General features: G+C 46.1%; 1 protein-coding gene across 2 annotated transcripts in view; it reads right to left on the reverse strand.

The window, feature by feature from the left end:
* Mylk (myosin light chain kinase) overlaps nucleotides 1-24,739 on the reverse strand; it is a 192,464-nt gene that overhangs the window by 99,329 nt on the left and 68,396 nt on the right. For both annotated transcript variants that reach the window (XM_048346780.1, XM_048346781.1), the window contains 3 exons: nucleotides 20,156-20,290; nucleotides 17,257-17,409; nucleotides 527-661 (listed from right to left, as the gene is read on the reverse strand). In XM_048346780.1, coding sequence (XP_048202737.1) covers nucleotides 527-661; nucleotides 17,257-17,409; nucleotides 20,156-20,290 — 423 coding nt within the window. The remainder of the gene's footprint in view (nucleotides 1-526; nucleotides 662-17,256; nucleotides 17,410-20,155; nucleotides 20,291-24,739) is intronic.

Consider the following 24,739-nt stretch of genomic DNA (forward strand, 5'->3'; position numbering starts at 1 on the left):
CAGGAGATGAAATCTATGGGTGCATGCGACCACACCTTTGGCTGTTCCCCCTAGCTACTGGTACTGAGACAGGGGCTTCTGGAGTGTTTCCTGCTTACCTCCAGCAAAAAGGGGAGAGCTCATAGCGAGGCATGAACTCTCTGATCTTGTTTGCCCATTTTAGAAGGCCCTCTGCTCTATCTTTTCACCTTAAAACTTCAAAAATGCAACTAAGAATATCTTCTATGAGTGTTGGGAAGTTCTCAAACACTCTGGGTAAGAACTGGCTTCAAAACCCTCTAGCTGCACTGGCTACACAGTTTTCCCTTTAATCGCTCTCCCCACTAGCTCCAGCCATCTTCTTCCTCCCTTTAACCTTGAATGCAGAAAGTCCTACCCGGAGAGCAGAAGAGAGAGGCCAAGAGATGAGGCTACTTCTTTGGGTTCATTGCCTGGCAGTTCCATGCTGATTCTGGATCAATGATCTATGTAGCTCCTTAGGGAACAGTGCCTAAGTGGCAAATGTGACTAGAGGAGAGAAACAGACCTGACACCTGGACTGTCATGGTGACCTGGCTCCCATCCATAACCTTGAGGTCAGAAAGGCCCTGCAGAAAGACGGGTGCGGCAGACTTGCTGGAAGCCAGGGGCAGGTGCCTCCTCTTCCTGTCACTCTTCTTTTCTGTGTGGGGACAACAGAACCTGGTATGAACATTCCTTCGTGCAGTCATGCATTCAACAGGCTCAGTGACATTTGGGACACAGCTGTGCTTGGGCTCAGGTTCTGGCGAACAGATGTGAGTTTGGAGGTCTTAGAGATGTGCAGGAAGAAAATGTATCCCCAGTCTCTGCTTGGCAATAGGGACAGAACGATGAGCCTCTGTGGAGCACACACTAGTCTTGGGCTCCTCAAGAGGACCTAGGTTTGGGGAAACTGGTGTCTTATGAGAGTTTCCCTTCCATGTTTACCTTTATGAGTAAGTGATATAGTCACATGGTACAAAGTTCAAAAGGTGCCAGAGTCTCCCTCCTACCCATCTTCCCCACCATCAAGCCTTTCTCCAAGGCAACCAATTTTCTTCTTCAACTTCCCAGAGATGATCTATGTGTATCACACACACACAGAAAATAGGGAGATTCTGCTTTCTTCTGCCTTTTGCTCCTTCCTTTTTCTTCTCATCTTTCCCTTCTCTTCTCCTTCTTCCTCCCATCAGTGCTGGAGACTGAACCTAAGATACTGAACATGTTGAACTGTGTCCCCAAACAACTTCTCCTTCTCATTTTCCTTTGCTTTCTCCTCCCTCTTCCTCTACCTCAGTGGCACTGAGGGTTGAATTTATGGCATAAAATATGATATACTACTTGATCCATAAACCTCAGGCCCCATTTTCACTTCCTCCTCCTCCTCCTCCTCCACCTCTTCTTCCTCCTCCACCTTCTCCTCCTCCTCTTCTTCCTCCTCTTCCTCCTCCTCCTCCTCCTCTTCCTCCTCCTCCTCCTCCTCTTCTTACTCCTCCTCTTTCTCCCCCTCCTTCTCCTCCTCCTCCTCCTCCCCCTTCTCCTCCTCCCTTTTTTTTGTGCCAGTACTTGGAGCTGTATCTGAGCTTTTTTGTTCAAAGTTGGTGCTCTACCATTTGAGCCACAGCTCCACTTCTAGCTTTTTTGGTGGTTATTTGAAGATATGAGCCTCACAAGCCTTTCTGCCTGGGCTGGCTTCAAACCATGATCCTCAGATCTCAGCCTCTTGAGAAGCTAGTATTATAGACAGGTGTGAGCCACCAGTGGCTAACTATTTTATTTTGATTTTTTAATAAACAAAAGCTGGGAATTGTGGCACACACTTGTAATCCAGCACTTGGAATGCTGAAGCAGAAGAATCACAAGTTCAAGACTAGCCTGGGTTTCATAGACCTTTTCTCAAACAACACTACAGGACTGGCATGTAACTCAGTGATAGAGTACTTGCCTAGTACAAGTAAGGCCATGGATTCCTTCCTTAGCATCACACACAGAAAAGAGAAGAAGAAGAAAGACCAAACAAAAACCCAAGCACAGTGATTGCTATCAGTGGATGCTGGGAGCAGGGGTGGGGAGTTGGATTACACAGGGGCAGTAGGAAATGTTTGAGGGTGATGGAGATGTTCATTTCTTAGATGAAGAGAAAGGTTTCAAGTGTGTATATATATATCAAGACTCATCAAATTAAGCACCTTAAATATATGCTGCTTACTGTACACCAATAGTACCTCAACAAAAACTGAGAGGAAACAGAAAAGCAGTCTCTGACTGATTGAGGGAGGAGCTGTAGCTGCTAGTGAAAGATGAAAACCAGAGTGATTTTGGAGTACAGGCCTAGTCGATTCATTCCTATGCAGTTCTCTGTGGAGATGGATTCACAATGAGTCTTTTCCCACTCGTAGGGTCCTCCCCTAAACTGGGCCTCAACGCTGCCTCCAGGAGATAAAGGCTGTCTACTTCACATCGAACCACTCCAGCACTCAGTGCTCAGATTCAATCTGCCCTTTGTCCTGTCAGCCAGGTGGCTTTGACTTTCTTTTCTTTCCTTCCTTCCTTCCTTCCTTCCTTCCTTCCTTCCTTCCTTCCTTCCTTCCTTCCTTCCTTCCTTCCTTCCTTCCTTCCTTCCTTCCTTCTTTCTTTCTTTCTTTCTTTCTTTCTTTCTTTCTTTCTTTCTTTCTTTCTTTCTTTCTTTCTTTCTTTCTTTCTTTCTTTCTTTTTTCCTCAAGGCTAGCACTCTACCACTTGAGCCACAGCACCACTTCTGGCTGTTTCTATAGATGTGGTGTTGAGGAATTGAACCTGGGGCTTCATGTATGAGAGGCAAGCACTCTACCACTAGGCCATATTCCCAGCCCCTTGACTTTCAATAAGTACTTTTTAAGGTTTGTTTTTGTTTTGTTTTTCTTCCTCCCAAAGCACCACTTTTGGCTTTTTCTATAGATGTGGTATTGAGGAATTGAACCCAGGGCTTCATGTATGAGAGCCAAGCACTCTACCAGTAGGCCATATTCCCAGCCCCTTGACTTTCAATAAGTACCTTTTAGGGTTTGTTTTGTTTTGTTTTTCTTCCTCTTCTGTGGTTTTGTAGATGTGGAGCTTAAGACTACGAGAGCTAGTGCTGTACTTTAAACACATGAAAACTTAAGTTAAAATTTTAATATCTATCTATATATCTAAATCTATCTATCTCTATCTTCTGGGGACTGAATTCAGAATGAAAGGCTATGCTAGGTCTATGATAGGCTTGTGAAGAATCACAGAGCCTAGCTCATCATATTAAAATTTGACTCCCAATACAGTGGTGCTGGAGGATGGGCCTCTGAAAGGTGATTAGGCCAGGGGGCCATTACCTTCACGAAGTGATTATTGTACTGTCTTCCCCCCAAACTAAGTATGGTTATGTGGATTTTCATTCATCCTCTCTCAGGTTCATGCCTGTAAACCAAGCGACTTGGTATATGGAGATCTGAAGAATCATGGTTTGAAGCTAGTCCCGTCCCCCGCCCCCCCCCCCACCGCCCCCGAAGCAATAAGATCCTATCTGGAAAATAAAGTGGTACAGAACCTGTCTAGTAAGCACAAGGTCCTGACTTCAAATTCCATGATTGGGAGGAAAAGAAATAAAGATTGGGAGGAAAAGAAATAAAGAGTTGGGTCTTACAGAGTGGAATTAATTGCCACGAGAATGAATTGTTTCAAGTGAGCCTGGCACCTCCTCAGTCTTTCTCTCCCATGCCCTTCTTTTGCATGAACCACTTCCTCTTCCTACTTAGTAGTCATGACATGATACCAAAGGGTGTTCTCACTTGAAGCTCATGTCCGTGCCATGCTCTTTGGCCTTCATAACTATGAGTCAAAATGAATCTCATTTCTGTAAGGTCCGTCCCTGGAAGGCTCCATGTAGATGCCCCCACCTCATTAAGTCTCCACCCAGTTAACCTGGGTACCAGCAGACCTGGAGGCAGTTACCTACCCTTTCCCTGAGGTCACATCTTAATCCACCTGGCCACACCCCTTGCCCCTGCCCTAGATAAGGCAGGGCTGGGTGGGGGTCAGTCCTTCTCTCCGGCCATGGATCATCTTGGCCACAGGCCAGCAGTTCGGTAATAAACTTTCTCTCCTGCCTGAATACCGTGTGGCGTTCTCCTTTACCGGCTACCTACTTTAAAAAACTTAACTATTTCTTTACAAACTATCTAGCCTTGGAGATTTTTTTTTTACACTAACAGAAAACATACTCATAGAATATGTCTAACTTAACATCAAAGTTTTCTGGGATAAGGACTGTTGATCTTGTGTTCTCAGCACAGGGAATCAAACACCAAACCTTCTCCAGGAAGCGGGACCCCTGGTTTAACTCCAAACATGTCACTGAAGTTTTATTTGTAGCCACTGAAAACAATTGCAAAGCTCTCACAGCCCAGTCTCTGAACGTGTGGAAAGGGGGAAGAGAGGGAGAAAAAGGGAGAGTCTGGGAAAGCTGCCTCAAGAGGCCAGGAGAGCCCTGGGGGTAGGGGTTGGGATACTTCTCCAAAACAGGTGCAGTCAGGAGGGCTGAGCCCCTGGTGGCATGGCCACAGACGAGGCTCTCCCATATACCAAATGTTGACAGGGCAGCCAAGAGTGCTGGCAGAGGCCTTGGGAGTGGGCTGGGCGGGAGGGCGGGGGGAGTATTGAAAATGCACAGATCCATCCTCAGTGGACTGCAGTGGTCAAGAAAGCTGGCTGTCTCAGGAGATTTGAGGAATTTCCTGTCTTGCACAGACTGGGAAGGCTTGAGGACAAAATGTTTTCATCTCTCCAGAGGACTCCCTGTTCCTGCCTCTTTGCTTCCAGCCAGGGCTCCAGCCTCATAGAGCTCTACACAGATGGACTCAGATTCCTAGGTGTTGTGGAAACATCCAAACTGCAGCTCATGTCCTTCAAGCCAATGGCAGTTGGTATGCAGATGCCACTCTCTCTTGGTTCTTCCCAGATCCAAGTCACTCTGTGGGATCTTGCCTCTGGAATCTAAAACCCTACATGTACTTCCTGGGAGCCCCTGGAGGAAATGAGATAGGTGGGCGAGGGTGTCCTGGGAGCTGCTGTCCCCATCCCATGAGGGAGCTTGCTGGGCCCTGAAAGCCCATATCTGCCTGAGCTGCAGGGGAGAAAGCTGGTGCTATGCTGAAATCTAGGTGTGGTCGGCCCTCTCTCCTCTTGAAGCTCCACGTCCTCATCAGTCTCTAAAGGTCCTGCCATCCCAGACCTTTGGAGAGGTCTGGAGATAATATTTGAACTTCCATATGCAACCACAGGCCCTCTTTGACTCACAGTGAGACTACAATCCTGTAAACTCATCATCAGCTGAAAGTGCTATAATCAAAAATACATGGGATAGGGGCTGGGATAAATTAGACTGGACTAGGGTACAGTCTCTTTTTTCCTTAGAATTATTTTGGCCTGGGGCTGGGAATATGGGCTAGTGGCAAGAGTGCTTGCCTTGTATACTTGAAGCCCTGCGTTCAATTCCCCAGCATCACATATACAGAAAACGGCCAGAAGTGGCGCTGTGGCTCAAGTGGCAGAGTGCTAGCCTTGAGTAAAAAGAAGCCAGGACCAGTGCTCAGGCCCTGAGTTCAAGCCCAGGACTGGCAAAATAAAATAAAATACATGGAATACATCCATCAACCTCTAGCTTGACAACACAGTCCAAACTGGCAGCTCTTCTGTTCACCCTCAGAATCTCAAGGCTGAGTGGGAGCTGTCATTTGCCCCCACTGTCCCAAGAGAATGATCAAAATTCAAAACAGGAGGTATGGATTTCATTGGAGGTATATTTATTTTTCACCATCATAAGATTGAAAATCATAACTTGAGCCATCATAAGCCAAGGACCATTATATTCGTTATCAAGAATATCACTTGTAGGATCTAGAATGACTTACTGTCTGGGCACTGTTACTTGGTAGGCTTATTAGCAGCAAAAGTAACATACAAGCCTGGGCCCTCACCTGAGGACTACTGACATTTTCATGTGACCCAAGGCAAGTACTAAGAAGAATTCAAATGTGATGGGAGGTTCCTGCCTATAATTCTGGCTATTCAGGTGGCTGAGATCTGAAGGTTGTGGTTTGAAGCCATTTGGGGGGAAAAGCCATGAGACTCTATCTCCATTTCACCAGCCAAAAAACAAAAAACTGGACTGGAAGCATGACTCAAGTAATAAAGTACCAGCTATGAGCTAAGACAAAGTCAAGTGAGAGCACAAGAACACAAGTTCAAGCTTCAGTATTGGCATGTGCATGCACACACATACACACACCTACACACACACATAACACTAGAGGATATATCACAAAGTGAACTGGAATTCAACTTTTGCTGCATCTCCTCAGGAGGAGATGAGAGGGACTGACGTTGTGCAAACCCCTCCCTCCCCCAGCAAGGTCACCATTGCCTATAGCTCTACTTCCTCTCTAAAACCCTATGAAAAGAATAAAAAGACCGGAATTAAACATTCAGAATGAACCTGTTCCCAGAACTGCAGATTGAAGTTCCTGCTTGTATTGAACTTTCCCAGCAAGCATAGAGTAATTTATGTACACCATGGCCACCCTCAATTCAGGCTAGTGAGCAGCTGAGTCACCTGACCATTCAAACCTTTTTATCTTTCTTGAGGCAAGCAAACAGGCCAACAGTCCCATATACACACTGCAGGAAGTGGAGGTGTGGCTCTTTTTTACCCTGGGCAAAAAAGGCAAGTGAGAGTGTAAGGTCCTAAGTTCAAGATCTAATCCTAGCAAAAGAAAAAAAAATGGAAGAAAGAAAGGAAAGAAGGAAAGTAGGAAGGAATGAAGGAAGGAAGGGAGGGAAGAAGGGAGGGAAAAAGGAAGGAAGGAAGGAAGGGAGGAAGGGAGGGAGGGAAGGAGGGAGGGAGGGAGGGAGGGAGGAAGGAAGGAAGGAAGGAAGGAAGGAAGGAAGGAAGGAAGGAAGGAAGGAAGGAAGAAAAGGAAGGCAGGAACCCAAACATTCACCTTATTGGAATTAAGGATCCAGATGGATCTTGAGTTCCAGGTAAGTGGCTTCCTTTCAGCAGCCCTAAATTAGACTCCTGGAACCCCACCCTAGCCCCACTTTGCTGGGAGTGAGACGATGACAAGTACTTCCAAACTGCTTTAGCTGAAAAGCACAGACTCCTTACTTGGGGCCACAAGTTAACTAAAAGCAGGATACAAGCCTTGTACCTCTGCCTTCATTTTATGGCTCTGTGCTGAGCCCTTCTCCTGCACCCATCCTTGAATCCATGGAGGATGGGCAGATGAACCACATCTGGTGATAAGAGCATTAGGTATCCAGCCCCCAGGTAACAGTGCCTTCCTGATGACTAGGCACTGCCTAACTATCCTGAGGTGGTCATGATCCTGAGATGGTCATCACCTGGACCACATTTGTGGCCACTTGTCTTATACTGTTCTCACTTGTAGATAGTTTCACTTGAAACTATCTAATAATTATGCACACTTCTCACCTCTGCCCCAGTTCTTCCTCTATGTGTGTGTATTTAATTTCTTTCCAAAGCCAAACAATTCATGCCAATTCATCTGTGGCCTATGGGGTCTGCATCAGTTTATGCTCACACTTGCATGGACTTAGGTGAAGTAAGAAGAGCTGGCAGTGTGGTTCAATTGGCAAAAACAAGGTCCTATGTTCAAACCAAAGTACTGCAAGAGAAAAGGGAAAGAAGGAGGAAACTGGTGTTCTGAACTCATGGCTCTGGTCATGTGATCTGAAGCAAGTCTACTCACCCTTCCCCGGCCTCAGTGTTCTGTACTCTAATGTGATTATGTAGTAAGCATCAATTATTGATAATAATATAATGGTGATAAATGTCATATGCACCATATATATATATAACATAGCAGGGCTCTGAGGTAATTAAAAGCAATAACATGTAAAACAACCAGTGCATTATCTAGCACATAAGTATGAAAATAAATTGTTTTTGACTTGCCTAACTCTACTGCAAGTGATTTTTGGAGGTACTGGGGTTTGAACTAGGGTCTTGTTTATTAGGCAAGCTCTTTATTGAATCTCTATTTTGAATCATCCCTTAAGCCCTTTTTGCTTTAGTTTGGTTTTCAGATAGGGTCTTAGATTTTTTGCCTGGGTTGACTGTGATCCCACATTGCAATCCTCCTATCTCTGCCCCCTCAGTAGCTAGGATTATAAGTGTATACTGCCAGGCTTAGTGTCTCTACTGAGTTTTAGATTGGGCAAACTCAACCTTATGATAACTACAAGGAGACAAGTTTTCTAAACCAGGATGTTCCACAGAAAAGGAATTTAACAGCTGCCACTGAGATTAAGTTAGGAAAACATTTCTCCCATTCCGCAGCAGAGCTGGGACTCTGAAGGAAGGGGGGCTCCCTGTGCCCCTGGGGCTGCAGTGCCCAGCAGGGCGGAGGGACACAACTGGCTGCATTCTGGTCTGGGTGCCTTCTCTCTGCCCAGCTGAGAACAAAGGCAAGGTATGGAAATCCAGAGAGAGCTTTCTGTATGGCAAATGTGCCCAGGGCCAACAGTTAGCCCAGAGATGTGCAAATCTAGTGTAGTCTGTTCACTTTGGTCTTGTCCAGTGGTGGTTCAAGGCCCTGGTGAAGGGGGCAGGAGGTCGGACTTGGAGGCCAGAGGCCCCCCAGCATCTCTGTCTGGGGGATCCTATGTCTTCCTCATCTGGGGAGGTGAGCACTGGCCTTGCAGGGCACATAAACAGCAAGGGAGAGTTGTGGGACCTGGTGACAGACTGGCTACCCAGCTCCAAGGAGGCAAACCAAATATATCCCAGGCTTTTCCCACAGTGTCGCGTCCTGCTCTCTGCTGAGAACAAGCCCAAAGAAGCACTGCATATAACTCTGGAGCACAGAAGAGCTGTCTTCTCTACTACTGGCCTAGGACTAAAGATCTAATGTGAATTGTTTGTTGCTCTGGGGCTTTGGACTAGCCGGTGGCTCTCTAGTCACTCATTGTCTCTCTCACTAAGATGACTGTCACTTTCCATTTGAGAGAAGGGAAAGAAAGGCTCAGGCCTATCCTTTGTGGAAAGGACAGGAACTAAGCTGAAGAATAAACTGCTGCTCACAAAGCAGCACTTGGCCATGTGAACATGGTACTGTGGAGACTAAGGTACTAAGTACTTGGTGCTAGGACTTGACAAAGGGAGGGGAGGAGGGGAAAGGAAGGAGAGGAGGAGGGAGGGGAGGGAAAAAAGAGAGGAGAGGGAGAGAGGAGAAAAGAGAAAAAGGAAATAAGAGTAGGAAGGTGGGAAAAGCATGTGCGCCCCACCCCCCACCTTTTCCCTTTATGATATTACACAGTTTCTCCTCCCTGGCTACTTTTGTTCTACTTTTGGACTCATTGAGAGTTGTTTATTAAGACCATTCCTAATCATTAAACAATAATTTTTTGCTCTAGTATAGCCAAAGCATCAAACAAATGACTTAGATGTTCTGCATGATTTATAGGCCAAGTTCTGCTGCCCATTGGCTGGGTTACTGTAGGTAGCTGACTTAACCTCTCTGATCATTTCTTTTACTTGTAGTTAATCCAAAAGTATAATTGTATGAAATTTAAGTAAAGCAAGCCAGCTTTTCCAAACATTAAACTTTTTCTCTTGAAACAATGTGTCTTTTTAAAAACACTAATTTACTGTGGTTTTAGTTTAAAAAACAAAGGCAGTATGACATTTTGGAAACTTTTTGTTTTTTGATGCTGGTACTGGGGTTTGAACTTAAGGCCTGGGCACTGTTCCTTAGCTTTTTCCACTTAAAGGCTAGCACTCTACCACTTGAGCCACAGCTTCACTTCCAAATTTTTGGTAGTTAATTGGAGCAAAGCATTTCATAGACTTTTTCAGCCTGTGCTGGCTTCAAATCATGATCCTCAGATCTCAGCCTTCTAAGTAGCTATGATTACAGGTGTGAGCCATGGTACCTGGCTGGAAACATCTTACTTAGAGGAAGCTTTAAATAGCCACATTGACTGGGAAGAGTATGTTACTTTGGTATTAATTGTAAAGCAATAATTAGTGTAACCTGTTCTTCAATCCCCAGCCACAAGTGAGGCCTTTGCTCCTCTTAGACTTGACATTTAGAACCTCCTATGGCTTAGTTCTATGGCTGAGCCTAAATGCAGTGTCTCCCTGTACACTAACATAAATGGCTTTCTTTCATCCCACCCATGTGCTTGCCTTTATCTTGGATCTACTGAAGATTCTCTACAGTCTTTGAACATGAGCTATTTTCCTTGGTTACTAGTGCAAAATACCATTCCAACAGCAAATCTGCTTTCTCACATACCCTGTTATTCTATGGAAGTTTAGTAAACCATCAAACAGGGCATTCTTGAAGCCAATCCTCCCCTCTTTATTTGGTGCGCAGAGTCTAGGAATCCAGGATAGGTCTCCTCTTTTTCCAAAGTTCCAGGACTCATTAAAGGCAGGCTCCTTCAGTTCAGCTGAAGAGCAACCCAGCCCCTTCCTAAATTCCCATTTCCATGGCACTTGGCAAGCTGTAAGGCCCCAGGGAGGCATCCAAATTTCCTTTCAACAAAACTTTGTCTCATAACCCACAGAACCTCCTTGGAAAGTCAGAAAAAGGGCTAATTTTATGGACTTAAAAAATGATTCTTCTCCCATAGACTGGTTCTCATTTGGTCCTCCTTTCTCCCACTGAATTCTCCACAAACCAAGAAATAAATAGGGAGAGAAATGTGCAAGGCAGAGAATGAAAAGAACATGACATCCCAAAAAAGATTTCCAATCGGTAATGATGGGACTGCTTGATGGGAGGCAGAGCTCACGGCAACTGCAGCCTTCCTATGGTCTTAGAAGTTATAATGGGCCTAACAGAAAGGTAGCATGTCCAAACCACCCAATGTTCCCATCAGCGAGGCCAGGAAACCACACTCTCCATCACTATCAAGACGGTGCACACTTTGCCATTTGGAAAACGAGGCTATGTGCCCAACAGCATTCTTGACCAAGTTCTCCTAGCCAGAAAATGGTAGCTTGACCCACCGTGGCTGTAGAATTAGACAGCTAGCATCTCTGTAATTGTCCAATTAGTAAAGTGAGGCTTCAGTTCTAGGTTCTATGCCAATATGGGTACTTCTATGACCACAACTCTGTAATGAGAAGGGCCCGCGTGTGACACAAATCCTACCCCAGCCTCAAACCTGTATAAACAAAAATATCACTTACATGTTGTCTTAACATTTAATAGACTGCTTGACTTCTTGGAGATTAAATTGATTGCAGACAGATGTTTTGTGTGAGCTAAGATTCTTAGGATATTAAAAAAAGGGGGGCAAGTTTAAACCAATGCTTGTTCTCCTTCAGTACATTTCTCCTTAGCCAGCATAAGGATTTAAAAAGTTGTCAATTCAGGTGCTAGTGAAAACTCTAGCTACTCAGGAGCTGAGAGATCTAAGGACTGAGGTTTGAAGCCAGCCGGGCAGGAAAGTCTGTAAGATTCCCACTTCCAGTGAGCCAACAAAAGAACATAGAATTGTAGTTCAAATGGTAGAGTGCCAGCCTTGAGTGAAAAAGCCAAGTGAGAACATGAGGCCCTGAGTTCAAGCCCAAGTATGGGCACAGGGGGGAAAAAAGCTGTCAGTGTTCATAGTTCCTAGAGAGAGGAGTCCATGCCTTTGACTGACTGGACAGATTGTAGAGTATCCCCAGCACCTGTGTATAACTGGGAAAGAGCCAAGTAGGTGACTGAGAGCCAGCCCACTGTGCTTGTGCTGATCTGAAGATGACCTGCACCTCTGATGTTCTCATGGTGAGTGCCTGGCTAAATCCCTATTGTCTTCATCAGAGGCTCTTCATCAAAACAAATACTCTAATTAGTGTTCTTATTAAATCTTATTTTTATTCTTTTTTTTTTAACTCACCCACACTTTACGTCCTTAGGTGCCTTTAACAGGCCCAGTGTGTCTCCAGTTAAATAAACAAATCATTAGGCAAAGAAACTCTATTAAAAGTGATTCAACTGGCAGATCATTAATAAATACAGTTACTTAAGAATTTAGCCTTGACAGAGAAACTGCAGGGAGAAATATATGGAAAAGTATTCTAACCGAAGGAAGCCCCTACCCATGTTGGTTCAAACATAGTGAATTATTGTCTCTGTGTCAGGTCTACCTGGCTTAGCAGTAATCTGGAGTAATAATTATTCTTTAGGCTCCAACTTGGGTGAGAGGGCAGGCTATACTTCTTGTTAGCACTAGGATCTTGTTTCCCCTATCCTAGGGTGTTGGGGTTCAGCTTTGGCCTTGAGGGGGAAGGGCAATGGAGAGCGCTCCTGAAACCCGCCCTTCCCCTAGCCCTGGGGGAATGCGGAAGCAGGCCACAATTCTCTGGGTCAGGAACCAGAAGAACTGGCTTTGCTAACAGCCCCCCAACTTTCTTGCCAGCCCATGTGCTCCCCATTCTCTTGGGCTTTCCCCCTGGGGTGGTGCTAAGCAAGTGATGTTAGCTCATGGGGGGTCCTATGACAAGCTCGTCAGCTTATCGCCAGCTCTTTGGTCGATCACCCCTTCTCTCGTCGCCCCCTACTATATCAACTGCTAGCCACTCCCTTATTAAATCAGATTTGTTCTTGAAGCGTCTCCGAGATCCGCGTACGCCTGGCTTTCTTCCAGGGTAAGGAGGGAGGTAAAGCGATCTCGTACGTCCGCGTGCACCTGAGGTCTTTCCTGAGCCCCCCACTCCACTCTGGCCTTACCTGCGGGTCGGGTGACCAGGGGAGAGGGTGAGAAAGGGAGCGATTAGAATAAGAGGAGAGCCTGACCCCCCCGCGCCAGGGGAGGCGACCCGAGCCCGGCACTAGGGGATGAAAGAAAGAGTGTGTGTGTGTGTGTGTGTGTGTGTGTGCACATTTGTTGCTCTTGAGAGCAAACTTGTGGATTTCCTGTACACTTCAGTGGGCCCTGAGACACAGATAAGTGAGTACATTGAGGAACCCTCTCCTTGCAATGCAGGGAAATGCAATTACTTCAGTTGCCTTCTCGGCCATGGAGCACTTACTCACACATGCTCATGTGCACACACACACACACACACACACACACACACACACAGGCTCACACATGCTATAGTGAGCAAAACATAGGCTTTCCTGAAGGGAGACTGCAGATAACTAAACAAGCAATGAAGAGTTCAATGACAGCCAGGTGCCAGTGTCTCATGCCAATAATCCTAGCTACTCAGGAGGCTAAGATCTGAGGTTTACAGTTCAAAATCAGTCTGGGAAAGAAGTCTGTGAGACTATTTATCTCCAATTAACTACCAAAAAGCTGGAAGTGGAGCTGTGGCTCAAGTGGTAGAGGGTTAGCCTTGAACAAAGAAGCTCAGGGACAGTGCCCAGGACCTGAGTTCAAACTCTAGGACTAGCACACATGCACAGACACACAGACACACACACACAGTTCAATGTCATTGTCAGAATAAAATGTTTATTCCTTACCCTTAGAGACCTTGTGTCATGTCCCTTGCCCACTGTCAGCCATGCAGACTATCTTGCTGTTTCTTGATTAGCCCAGCCCTTGTACTTGATGTCCTACCTGTCACCTGCCTGAAACATTCTTACCTGGCTCATCAGAGCCTCACAGGCCTCCTTGACCATATGGCTTAGGAAGTACCCCTTCTGCCCTTCTCTAGTCCTATACTCTGCTCATTTTCTTTGATGTTTTTTCCTTTTTCTCTTGTGGTGCTAAGGATCAAATCCAGGGCCTTTCATGTGCTAGACAAGGGATTTACCACTGAGTTAACCCCTCCCAAGCCCCATTCAGTTTCTTAACAGCACTTGTTGGCATATGAAATGAAACTGTTGCTTGCATCCTCACTAGAAAGCTGGGTCCCTGTCTGAGCTGCTTACTGTGGTGCCCCCAGAACAATGCCTGAACAAATAAATACAGGTGCTCAGAAAAGACTGGTTGATAAGTAGGTGCAGTTAGGGACTACAGGATGTTAAGAGGATGCTTTCTGGGGTGCCTAGGAAAGCCTTTCTGGAGAAAGTGACACAGGGTGAGAGTTAACCTGGATTTCAGGAGCAGAGTGCTGTGCTACAACAGAGAAGCCGCAGAGCATGGAAAGTACTAGCACCGAGTGTTGGGCTGGCGTCTGGAAGATTGCAAAACCTTGGCGAGAGGCTGAAGAGGTGAGAAAGAGTTCCTCCGTCTGGCCTTCAGAATAGTATCTGCTGAACTGCCAGATGGAGGCTTTCCCCAGCAGAGTGGCTCCCGGAACCACCACCACCTCGAGCAGACAACTGGAGGGCTATGCGCTGCTGCATACCGCCACCTTGCGGCCAGAGCCTTGCAAAGAGGCACTGAAATCTGGCCTCAACCAACACCTTCCTTCTCTTGACTAGTCTCATTATGTAGTCTAGGCTGAGCTCGAACTTCCACTCCTTTCTTTTGTTGACTGGACAGACAGATACAACTATAGCAAGTCGATCCTTGGGGATAAATACTGCAAGGATACTTTATCCTGTTTAAAATTTGGACAGTAGTCATAAAGGTGGTATGTGCTTTCTGAGCATTTCTGCATCCCAGGGACAGTGCATACATGCAGTCACACACTCTTTACAGTGCTGTGAGTGTCTCCATCCCACAGAAGAAGAAGGTTCAGCCTGGAGTTGGCACCTGGGTGGTCAGGGCTCGGATGTGATGAGTAGGATTCACACTGGGCAGAGGGTGATCGAGGGTGACAGAGCAAGGTCTGGGCAGCTGCAGGAGAGGCTGGAGTGCTGGTTGTGACAACAGGGAACCAGCGCCCCTACTTGCCTCCAGAGGACCTGGAGCCTATAGGAGTAAGCAAGGAGTAAGAAGAGCTTCAAGTCTAAGGATGGTGCAGGACACAGTCCCCCCACTGCCTGAGAGACTTGGGCAGGATGCCAGAGGTCTCACTGTGCCACGCTCATCTTTCCAGCCTTATGCAGAGACATCCTGAATGCCGGTAGGCCTAGGCAGGCTACATCTCAGCCTTGCTGAGAACCATTTATGGTTCTGAGCCTCTGTCTGGCCTTGACAGGCCAGTAAATCTCCCACCCAGGACAACCTCACTCACGCAAGCCTGGCCTGAGAGCAAACTTGAAAAGCGTGGCAGAGCCATGGCTGGATTTTTCTCTTCCTAATTTCAAACACACTTGAATGGACCATCATATAGTCCTTTACCCTACTCCAACATCAGGTGCCAGGAAAATAGCTCCAAAGCGTTCTTGATCCTTCATCTAGGGATCCTATCACAGTCACTGGGTGACAGCTCAGCTGGGTCTCTAATCCAATCTAAGACAAGGCAGGACAGCCTGGATTAGCTGGCTGCTGGCTGGAGCTGATGAGACAGTCTTCAAAGGGAGAAGGCTGAAACAGTGATACTCACTAGATACTATGCTGGAAATGAACTTTACAACTTGGGAGAGAGGGAAGTCGGGGGGAGGGTGGGAGAAATGAGAGAGGGGGTATTAACACCATTCGGAAAGAAATGTACTCATTACCTTACTCATGGAACTGTAACCCCTCTGCACATCACCTTTACAATAACACTTAAAAAGAAGAAAGAAGGCTGAGCTGTGTGGGAGGGGACAACTGACCCGATACCATGCTCACTCTCCTGCCCATTACAGACTGGCTATGGGCCACACTGACCTCCAAGAAGCCTGCCCTGGTGGGAGGGGACCGCTGCTCCTCTGGCCCTTGGAGACCAGGCTCTGAGCTTTCTTGCTTCTTTGGAAATCCCATCCCAGTCTCTGAGGCCCCAAGGACCCACACAATAAATAAACATGTGAACCGGAAGGCTAGCTGAGAAGCTGCCAGGGGCCATGTCAGCCCTGATTTGGGAGTGGAGGGCTTTCATGAAAGAAGGATAGGAGTAGCCACTTCACGGATGACATGCTGAGGCATTTCTGCAGAGCAATTCCAGTCCGCTCCGAGGAGGGAGTTTCAAGGAGCCATTGTCAATCACATCCTACATCAGTGCCTGTAGCTTTGTCCCTAAGGCATGGACAGTTCCCTGCCTTTGTGGCCAGCCTCTCCCTTGGGACCAGGGGAAGATGCCCTCTGAGAAAAGGCAGCTGTGAGACTTGCCTGGGCTTTGGTCTCGGGGCCCGGGCTCAAAGACTGAGTTCCTCTACCAATGTTATGCATCTGGTCTAGTCATATGACTCTGTGAGACCTCCAGATCCTTCTGTATAAAGCAGGGACCCCAGCCCCACCCCAAGCTGTGGAGGTCTCTGTGGGGTACAATAGGCAAGGTGAAGCAGCAGGCAGAAAGTGATTGGCACATTTTATGTGAAACCATCTCTTGCAGCCTCCCTGAAGGTAGCTTTTCATACTACGGGGTGTGTGTGGGACTCTCCCAAAAGGCTTGAGTCCTCAGGATAGGGGGAAGAAGCGTGGCCTCCCATGCTAGTCTAGCGGGGAATGTAAATATACTGCACCCAGTCCAAGCACCAAAGGTTAGTTACACCCAGTCCACATTGAGGGCCGTAATCAGGCTTACCTGAAGACCTTGGGCCCAGGAATTGTCACCGTGCCCACCGATCCCACAGCCCAGGCAGATCTGTCCTGAGTCTGTGACTGTCCTGTGATTTCTGTGGACTAAGTGCTTGGCTGATCAACAGATGACAGAGATAATCAGATTACTGAACACTTTGGCTGGTGATGTGTAAAAACAAGCTTAGGCTGGTAGGGAGGCTTCGTGGCAGGAGAGGGACAACCTGAGACCCTATAGAAGTCTTCGTGCCCATCCTCTGCGACCTGTGATTTCCCAAGGTAGAGGGGGTCATTTGTGAGATCCCTGTGTGCTAAGCCAACATGTGGATATTTTTCTTACAGTGAGGTGATTTTTCTTCCTGCCAGACAGGGAGCTGCTGGAATCTTTGCTTCTGCCTCCCACCCCCCCGAATCTGCCCATGACTACATGGGATGAAGGGATGGGGGAGCATATCCCCTTCCAAGACAGCTCCTTGTTTGTGTGAGCTCCTGGAAGCCACTTCCTCTGCCTGCCTGGCTCAAGCACAGACAGGGCTTTCTACAGACCCTCCCTTCTGTCCCTCAACATTCCAGCAGCGTCTGCTGAAGCAGGCGCCTACCAGCCACGGTGTGCAGCAAGGCGGATTGTGCTCTGCTCCCTGGATATGGGCCAATCATCCCATTGCCTATAAAAGCCATGTCTGCAGGGAAGATGCATCCGGGAAGGATCCTGGAGATACCTACCATGCACAGTGACTTTGGCGCTGCAGGACACCTGCCCCATGCTGTTCTCTGCCAGGCAGGTGTAAATGCCATGGTCCTCTGGCAGGGCATCCTGGATGTGAAGCTCAGCCACGCCCGCCTTGCACGTGGAGCGAGCATACTGGATGGGCTGCCCTGAGGAGGGAAGCACAGGAGGACTCAGGCCAGAGAGCATCTGATGGGAAAGTAAGCCCTGCCTCAGCTGCATGCTACTGTCAGGCATGGGGGCTGGCCCAGGTCCACCATGGGCAAGACAGCCTGCAAGACTGGGGAGAGTGACTCTGGAGGACTTTGGTGTATCGAGGAAAAGTGACAAGCATCTGAGCTTTCTGTATAGTCTCCATTCCATCCCTCAGTTTCACAGGGTTTGTGCCTGGAAAAAAAAAATCTTCAAGGATCACTCGGCCCACTGCCCAGAGCAGACCTTGCCCAGACATATGGCTCCCAGTTCCCTTCAGATGATTCCAGAACAATGATTTTACTTTCCATTGTAGCTGTGTATCAGAAAGAATTCTGCATCCCAACTTTAATTGCAACTTGCTCCACTAATTCTGTGCATCTTTGTATTCACAGAACAGTTCAATGTGGAACTAAAGATGACTTTCACCCTCCACCAAAAGACCTATATTCAGGTCACTTTCTGTAAGTCCTTTGCATGGACAAAGGAGACCATGCAATGAACTTAGTGGTTTCCTGAATGCTATATGATCTTGGGATTTTTATCATTCCAGGATGTGGCCTTTTCATTTTTTAAGGGGGAGGGGAAGCCCAACCAACTCATTACTGAAGATTCTGGCCTTATAGCAGGAATGTGTCTGCTTACCATCTAGGAAGAAACTGTCAGGTTCTTTGTTTGCCAGGCCCCAGTTCATAGAATCAGGGGTGGGTGGCTGGGAAGAGTGGCCAGGGAAGGAGACATTACAGGAAGAAATGCTTTCTGTGCAAGGCGATGTTTTCTTCTGTACATAGCAACACTTCACGTGTCCACAGCAGTCTGGCAAAGAGACTGCCAAGCACACCACAAGGCTGGAGGGAAGGGAGGCTTCCCAGCCCCCTGCACTCCATGAAAGTCAGACTGGGCTAGGTGGGGGCAGGGAGCAAGGGCTAGGATTCTGCCACTGAGGGGACTGAATGCCACACCCAGCCCATCTCTTCCTTGACATCACCAGCATGTTCTCTAAGGGGCTGTCAACATGCCTCTGCTATTCAGATACAGGCTGACACGCATCATGATCTCTTTTTTTTCCTGGAGTACAATTTGTGTTGGCCCCACAAACAAAGATGAAGCCCCGAGAAAAGGGTGGTTGGCTAGGGACAAGTCACAACTGGGAGTCATCAAACTCTCAGCATGGAACCTAGGTTGGGCGACAGCAGCCAGGGAAACCCAACTTGAGCACGAGTACCCTCTAGTGGGAAGCATGCAGAAATGTCACCCAGAATCCAGGCCCCAGGAAGGAGTATAACCAGGGGTTTGTCAGCAAACACATCTATGAGGCCAAATCTGCCCACTACTTGGGGCTGTACAAACTGCAAGCCGAAAATAGTTCTACAAATTTAAGTAGTTGAAAAAAATAAAAGGGAGAAAATATGATGACATGAAAATGACACAGGATCCACATTTTAGTGTCCATCAATAAAATGTTCTTGCCATGCAGCCTCAACTCATTCATTTACATATTGTCTATGCTGTGTTCTTATGTTGCAACAGTAGAGGCAAATAATTTTATATGGCCCCAAAAGCTGAAAAGATTTACTACCTGGCCCTTCTGAGATCATGTTTGTTAACCCTGTTCTGGACTCTGAGCCAAGCAAAGGGGAAACTTGCCTATTCAGATCCATTATTAGCTCTTATGTTCATTTCTAAACCAGCTTCAAGGAGACTGTATCCTTGCAATCAGCCCCAGGGTTCCCCAGAAGCTCTGTCTTCAGGTGAGGAGTAGATGGGAAGGCAGGCCTCAGTTCTCAGCTGCCCATGACAATTGCCTACAGGAAGGTACTCAGCACCTCCTGTCGCTCAGAGTTTGTTTCCAGCACAGCCTGAGCAAACTGCCAACATGGAAGGTTCCCAGGCAATGCACCACGGTGTAGACATACCCGGGGGCCCCTGGGAGCATACATGATGTGCACTGGCTCCTAGGGAGCCTGATTTAGTAGATGTGAGAGTTGGCCCAGACACCAGGCCTTCTGTTCTACTCTTTCCCCATTGATAAGAGAGCCTGCATCCAGAGAGGTGAACTGGGATGCTCCACTACTCAGTGAGGGACCTAGAAGGTCTTCACTCTTGGCAGTTCCTCACTCATCCTTCCTGTAGCTGCTGTCCAATCTTACCCATTTAGTGGTTCTTGTTATAAAATCAGAGCTCCTCACACCTTTAAGATTAAAAGGGCTCTTGCTAAAAAAGAGAAAAGTGATAACATATGATAATTAATTTTTTCAAAGATCTTCTTTGGTTCAAAAAAAAGAGTGGGCATATTTCTATAGAGCTATAATTAACATTAAAAAAGAATTCCTAGTTGCTGAGCCCTAGTCTACCTGCTACTATATATAACAGACAAGATCCTTTAAGAACTTGTGGTATGATTCATTAGTTTATGTTTCAAATATTCATCATGGACCTCTCATGAGTCTCATCACAGAAAAAGAAATGGAATTACTTGTAATCTATGTATTGGACATCTCATTAGCTAATGTATGTGAACTAATTGAATCTTACATCCACTACCCTGTAGTGTTATTTCCATCCTGTAGATGGGGAGTTTAAGGCCTTTCATGTTGGTGACCTGCCTAGCCAGTTAACAGCAGATTCGGTTCTATGCTCTCTGTACTCCATGTTTCTGAGATAGAGTAAGAAGTGAGAGTTGGGCAAGGGCAGGGGACTCACCATTGAGCATCCAAGAGATTCGAGGCACTGGGGTCCCTTGTACGGAGCACTGCATCACAAAATCCTGACCCTCAATGACAGTACAGTCCTTCAAAACACTGGAGAACGAGGGGGCTACCTTCATTATGGCTGGCCCTGTGAAGGCAAAGAACACACAGGCCACCTCAATCATCCCAAGCCTGATCGGCAGATGCGGTACTGGCCAAGGTACTGGGCTTCCTGGGCAGATACTTAAACCTTGTCTACCTGCACATCAGAAAGCAACAGCCCAGGTTGTTGCTGCCCAGGTTGGAAGCAAGGGGATTGCCAGGGTGCCTTCTAGTTATAAAGTACCCTTGTGCTAGGCTTCTCAGGACCACAGAGTGTCTTCTCTCCTCTTCACTTTAGGCCTCTCCTGCCTGCTCTTGACCCTCACTATGTTCTATTTCCCCACTTTCTTGGTCTGCTTCTACATTACAGTGTTTTATTATATCTCAGGACTTTATATTCTTGCTTGGCTTTTTCTGCCCAGGGCTACCACTTAAGCTACACTTCCAATTCCAGATTTTGGCTGATTAATTGGATATAAGAATATCTGATTCTGGGACCCATGGACATTGGGTTTGAGGTCTAAAAACCTGGCTTCGATTCTTCTTTCAGTGCATGTAAATCTACTATTATCTCAAAGTAAAAATAAAATTTTAATTAAAACATGCTCTGCTGTATGTGAACCAAAAAAAAAAAAAAAAAGAATATCTGATTCGTCTTCCTAGGCTGGCTTGGAATTGTGATTCTCAGATCTCAGCCTCCTAAGTATCTTGGATTGCAGACATGAGCCACCAGTATCTGGCTCTACTGTCTTCTCTTCTATATGTTACAGCAGTGATAACCCAATCTTGTCACTCTCTCTCTTCTTCTAGAGACCACAAGCTCACAGGGAGGGTATTTCTGCTTTCAATTATTATGACTATTCTTTTCCAGTTCTGAGACTGATTCCAATGACAAAGCCTCATGTATATTGTAGTTTTCCAAGTGTGTCTTGGGCCCCAACCTAGATCAAGGGTTCAGAACTTCTGGGGGGCCCAAGAAAATGCATGTTCTAGTTTTAGAAATATTCCTAGTTGACTGATAATCTCTAGACTAAGCAGGATATGCGTCAAAAGGGTCACGATGCTGAGCAGACATTGCTGGTGCTTCTCAATATAGAGATGAGGGGAAAGCCACTCTGTATTGAGGGGTTTCAGCCAAGAAAACCTGAGGGACTGTATGCGCAAGGTACTTTTCTAGGTGTGAATGTGACAATGCCATGATGTTCCTTCCATTTTTAGCTCATTTTCTAGACAAAGTTCATCAACTCCTACAGTCAAATCCAGTGGTGGGGTGGTTTAGCAGTCAGCTCTCTGACTTCACAGCCATCCTTATCCCCTAGACCCTCCTCTATGAGAGAAGAGCTACAAGACAGAAAGATGGTTCCTCTAACCAGGCCTGGCATTGAGGAAGGGATGGGAAGATGATCTCACATGTAGAGAGTCACCATCAACTCCTTCCCTCATTCCCTCACTAGCCTTCGGGAGTCACTGAAGTGATGACTCTGAGACCAACATGGGTTAGAGCTTTACAAAGTATATGCTCTTAGATGAGTCACTGAACCTTACTACAGCTTGGTATTCCCATCTGAAGAATAGGTACAATTATAATTATCTCAAATATCTTTTGGTTTGGAGTTGTGGTTCAGATGGTAGAGCACCAGCCAGTGAGTGAAAGCTTCAAACTGAGTTCCAGTCCCAGTCTCAGGAAAAACAACAACAAGGATGATAGAGATAACTAAATGGAAGACTGCAAACAGAGTATTTAGTACAGAACTGGCCTTTAGAACATCCTTGGGTGACTGGAGGCTGCCTATGCACAGAAAGTTCACTCCAGGCAAGTATGCTTTGGGACTAGAAGAGTGGAGATGTAAAGTAGGAGTTTGAGCATTAGCAAGCAGGGGAAAGATTTTTCTTTCCCCTTTCAGCATTGGGAAGAGCAAAGGTATGTGTGGAGCAACATAAGGTCTCTACAAGGGGTAAGGGATGAAAGAGACCAAAGAAAGGATGTTAGGGGGCTGGCAATATGGCCTAGTGGCAAAGTGCTTGCCTCGTATACACGAAGCCCTGGGTTCGATTCCTCAGCACCACATATATATAGAAAAAGCCGGAAGTAGCACTTTGGCTCAAGTGGGAGTGCTAGCCTTGAACAAAATAAGCTCAGGGACAATATCTAGGTCCTGAGTTCAAGCTGCAGGACTAGCATACACACTCACAAAAACAAGAAACCTCCAAGTATTCATGATGATGTGGAGAAACTAGAACACTTGTGCATTTCTAGTGGAAGGCAAAATGATATAGCCACTGTGGAAAAGTTGGTCATTTCCCCGCAGGAAGTTAAACACAGTACTCCCACACAACTTAACAATTCTACCCATAGGTATTTAAAAAAAACACCACAAAAATCCTGTTTACAGTGATCAAAGCAACACTTTTCACCACAGCTAAAAGAAACAACTCAAGTGTTAATTAACTAAGATGGACAAAGCAGACAGTACCCATATAATGAGATAAGAAAAACGATGAGCAGTGAACTGACATAAAGATGAAAAAAGAACTGACACATGCTATAATATAGATGAATCTTGAACACATTCTGCTGAGAGAAAAGATGCCAATCACAAAAGATCACATATCACACCTGGGAACTGGTGGGTCCTGCAATCCTAGCTACTCAGGAAGCTGCGATCTGAGGATTGTGGTTCAATCAGACCAGGCAGGAAAGTCCATGAAAGTCTTATCTCCAATTAACCATCAGAAAACCAGAAGTGGTGGCCTGGGCATATGGCCTAGTGGCAAGAGAGCTTGCCTCGTATACATGAGGCCCTGGGTTCAATTCCCCAGCACCACATATACAGAAAACGGCCAGAAGTGGCGCTGTGGCTCAAGTGGCAGAGTGCTAGCCTTGAGCAAAAGGAAGCCAGGGACAGTGCTCAGGCCCTGAGTTCAAGGCCCAGGACTGGCCAAAAAAGAAAAAAAAAAAGAAAACCAGAAGTGGTACTGTGGCTCAAAGTAGTAGAGTGCTAGCCTTGAGCAAAAGAGCTTGGAGACAGCGGCCAGGCAGTGACAGCGCCCAGGCCCTGAGTTCAAGCCCTACAACTGGTAAATAAAGAGTATCACATGATTCTATTCATGTGAAATGTTAAGATAGGAAAATCCATAGGGATAGCAAGTAGATTAATTGTCAGGGGCTGAAGGGATGGGAGCATAGGCAGTACCTGAAAATGAGGTAGGATTCTTTTGGGGGAAGGAGTGGTATCCAAATATTTCAAAATTAAAGAGTGATGATGGCCACAAAACTCTGTGAATACATTAAAAATTACTAAATTATATTCCTTCCTTCCTTCCTTCCCTCCTCCTTCCTGCCTTCTTTCTTTTTAGTTGGTACTAGAGTTTGCATTTGGGGCCTCATGTTTGCTAGCTGGACACTCTACTACTTGAGCCATGCTCCCAGGTGTTTTTCACTTTAATTTTCACAATATTGCCTATGGCCAGCCTCAGACACTAACCTTCTATCCACCTATGGCCTCCCATATGGCTGGCACCAGGGGCACACACCACCATTCCAGACTGATTGATTGAAGGGGAGTCTTTTTGCCTGGACTGGTCTCAGAGAAAGATTCTCTCAATTCCTGCCTTCCAAATAACTAGAATTACAGGTGTGGGACACCACCATTCCTGGCTTTTGAAATATACTTTAAAAGTGGGTCTTTAAAGTTTTATTATCTCTAAGTAACTAATAAAAGGCCAGAAGTGAAAATGTGGCTCAAGTGGCAAAGAGCCAGACTTGAACAAAGAAGCCAAGCAAAAGGGCAAGTTCCTGAGTTCAAGCCCTAGTACTGGCATTAAAAAAAATGCAATGGGAAATTTTTATAGAAAGACAAATTGATGCAAAGATACTTATCATAGTTTTGGAGTTTTGCTTTATTTTTGTGGTGCTGGGGAGGGCCTCATGTATGCTAAGGAAGTGTTCCACTACTGAACCACACACTACCCAGGCCTATTTATCATAATTTAATTTTAATAGAAGAAAAAATAGAAATAACCGGAACATTCAACAAAATAAGAAAATGTCTAAATTATACATCCCCCTAATATTATATAGCTATTAAAACCATACTTTTAAGGAATATGAAGTAATACTCAAAGATATTGATGTTATGCTTATGAGTCAATTAGGATAGAAATCAGGATAATGCTTATAAAGTCAGCACAATGTTGACAGTGTTTTAAAAGCACTAAAACATTTATTTTGGAGTCTTAAGATTATATATAGTGCAAACACCACACTGTGATCACACATCATTTTCCTAAGTGGATGTCATAATCAGCACACACGATGTGGCCTACTGGACCATTTCACATCTCTGAACCTGTGTCTTTAGCCAGTACTGGCTTCACTGTGGTTTTAGAAGTTGAGTCATGGCACTACTGGGACAGCTGAGGAACTTAAAAAGGTAGCTCCCCGCTGGGCTGGGACTGAGCCCAGCCATGTCTATTTTGAGGTGATTCTGCTGTG

The sequence above is a fragment of the Perognathus longimembris genome, chromosome 5, assembly GCF_023159225.1.
Source record: "Perognathus longimembris pacificus isolate PPM17 chromosome 5, ASM2315922v1, whole genome shotgun sequence".
NCBI lineage: Eukaryota > Metazoa > Chordata > Mammalia > Rodentia > Heteromyidae > Perognathus > Perognathus longimembris.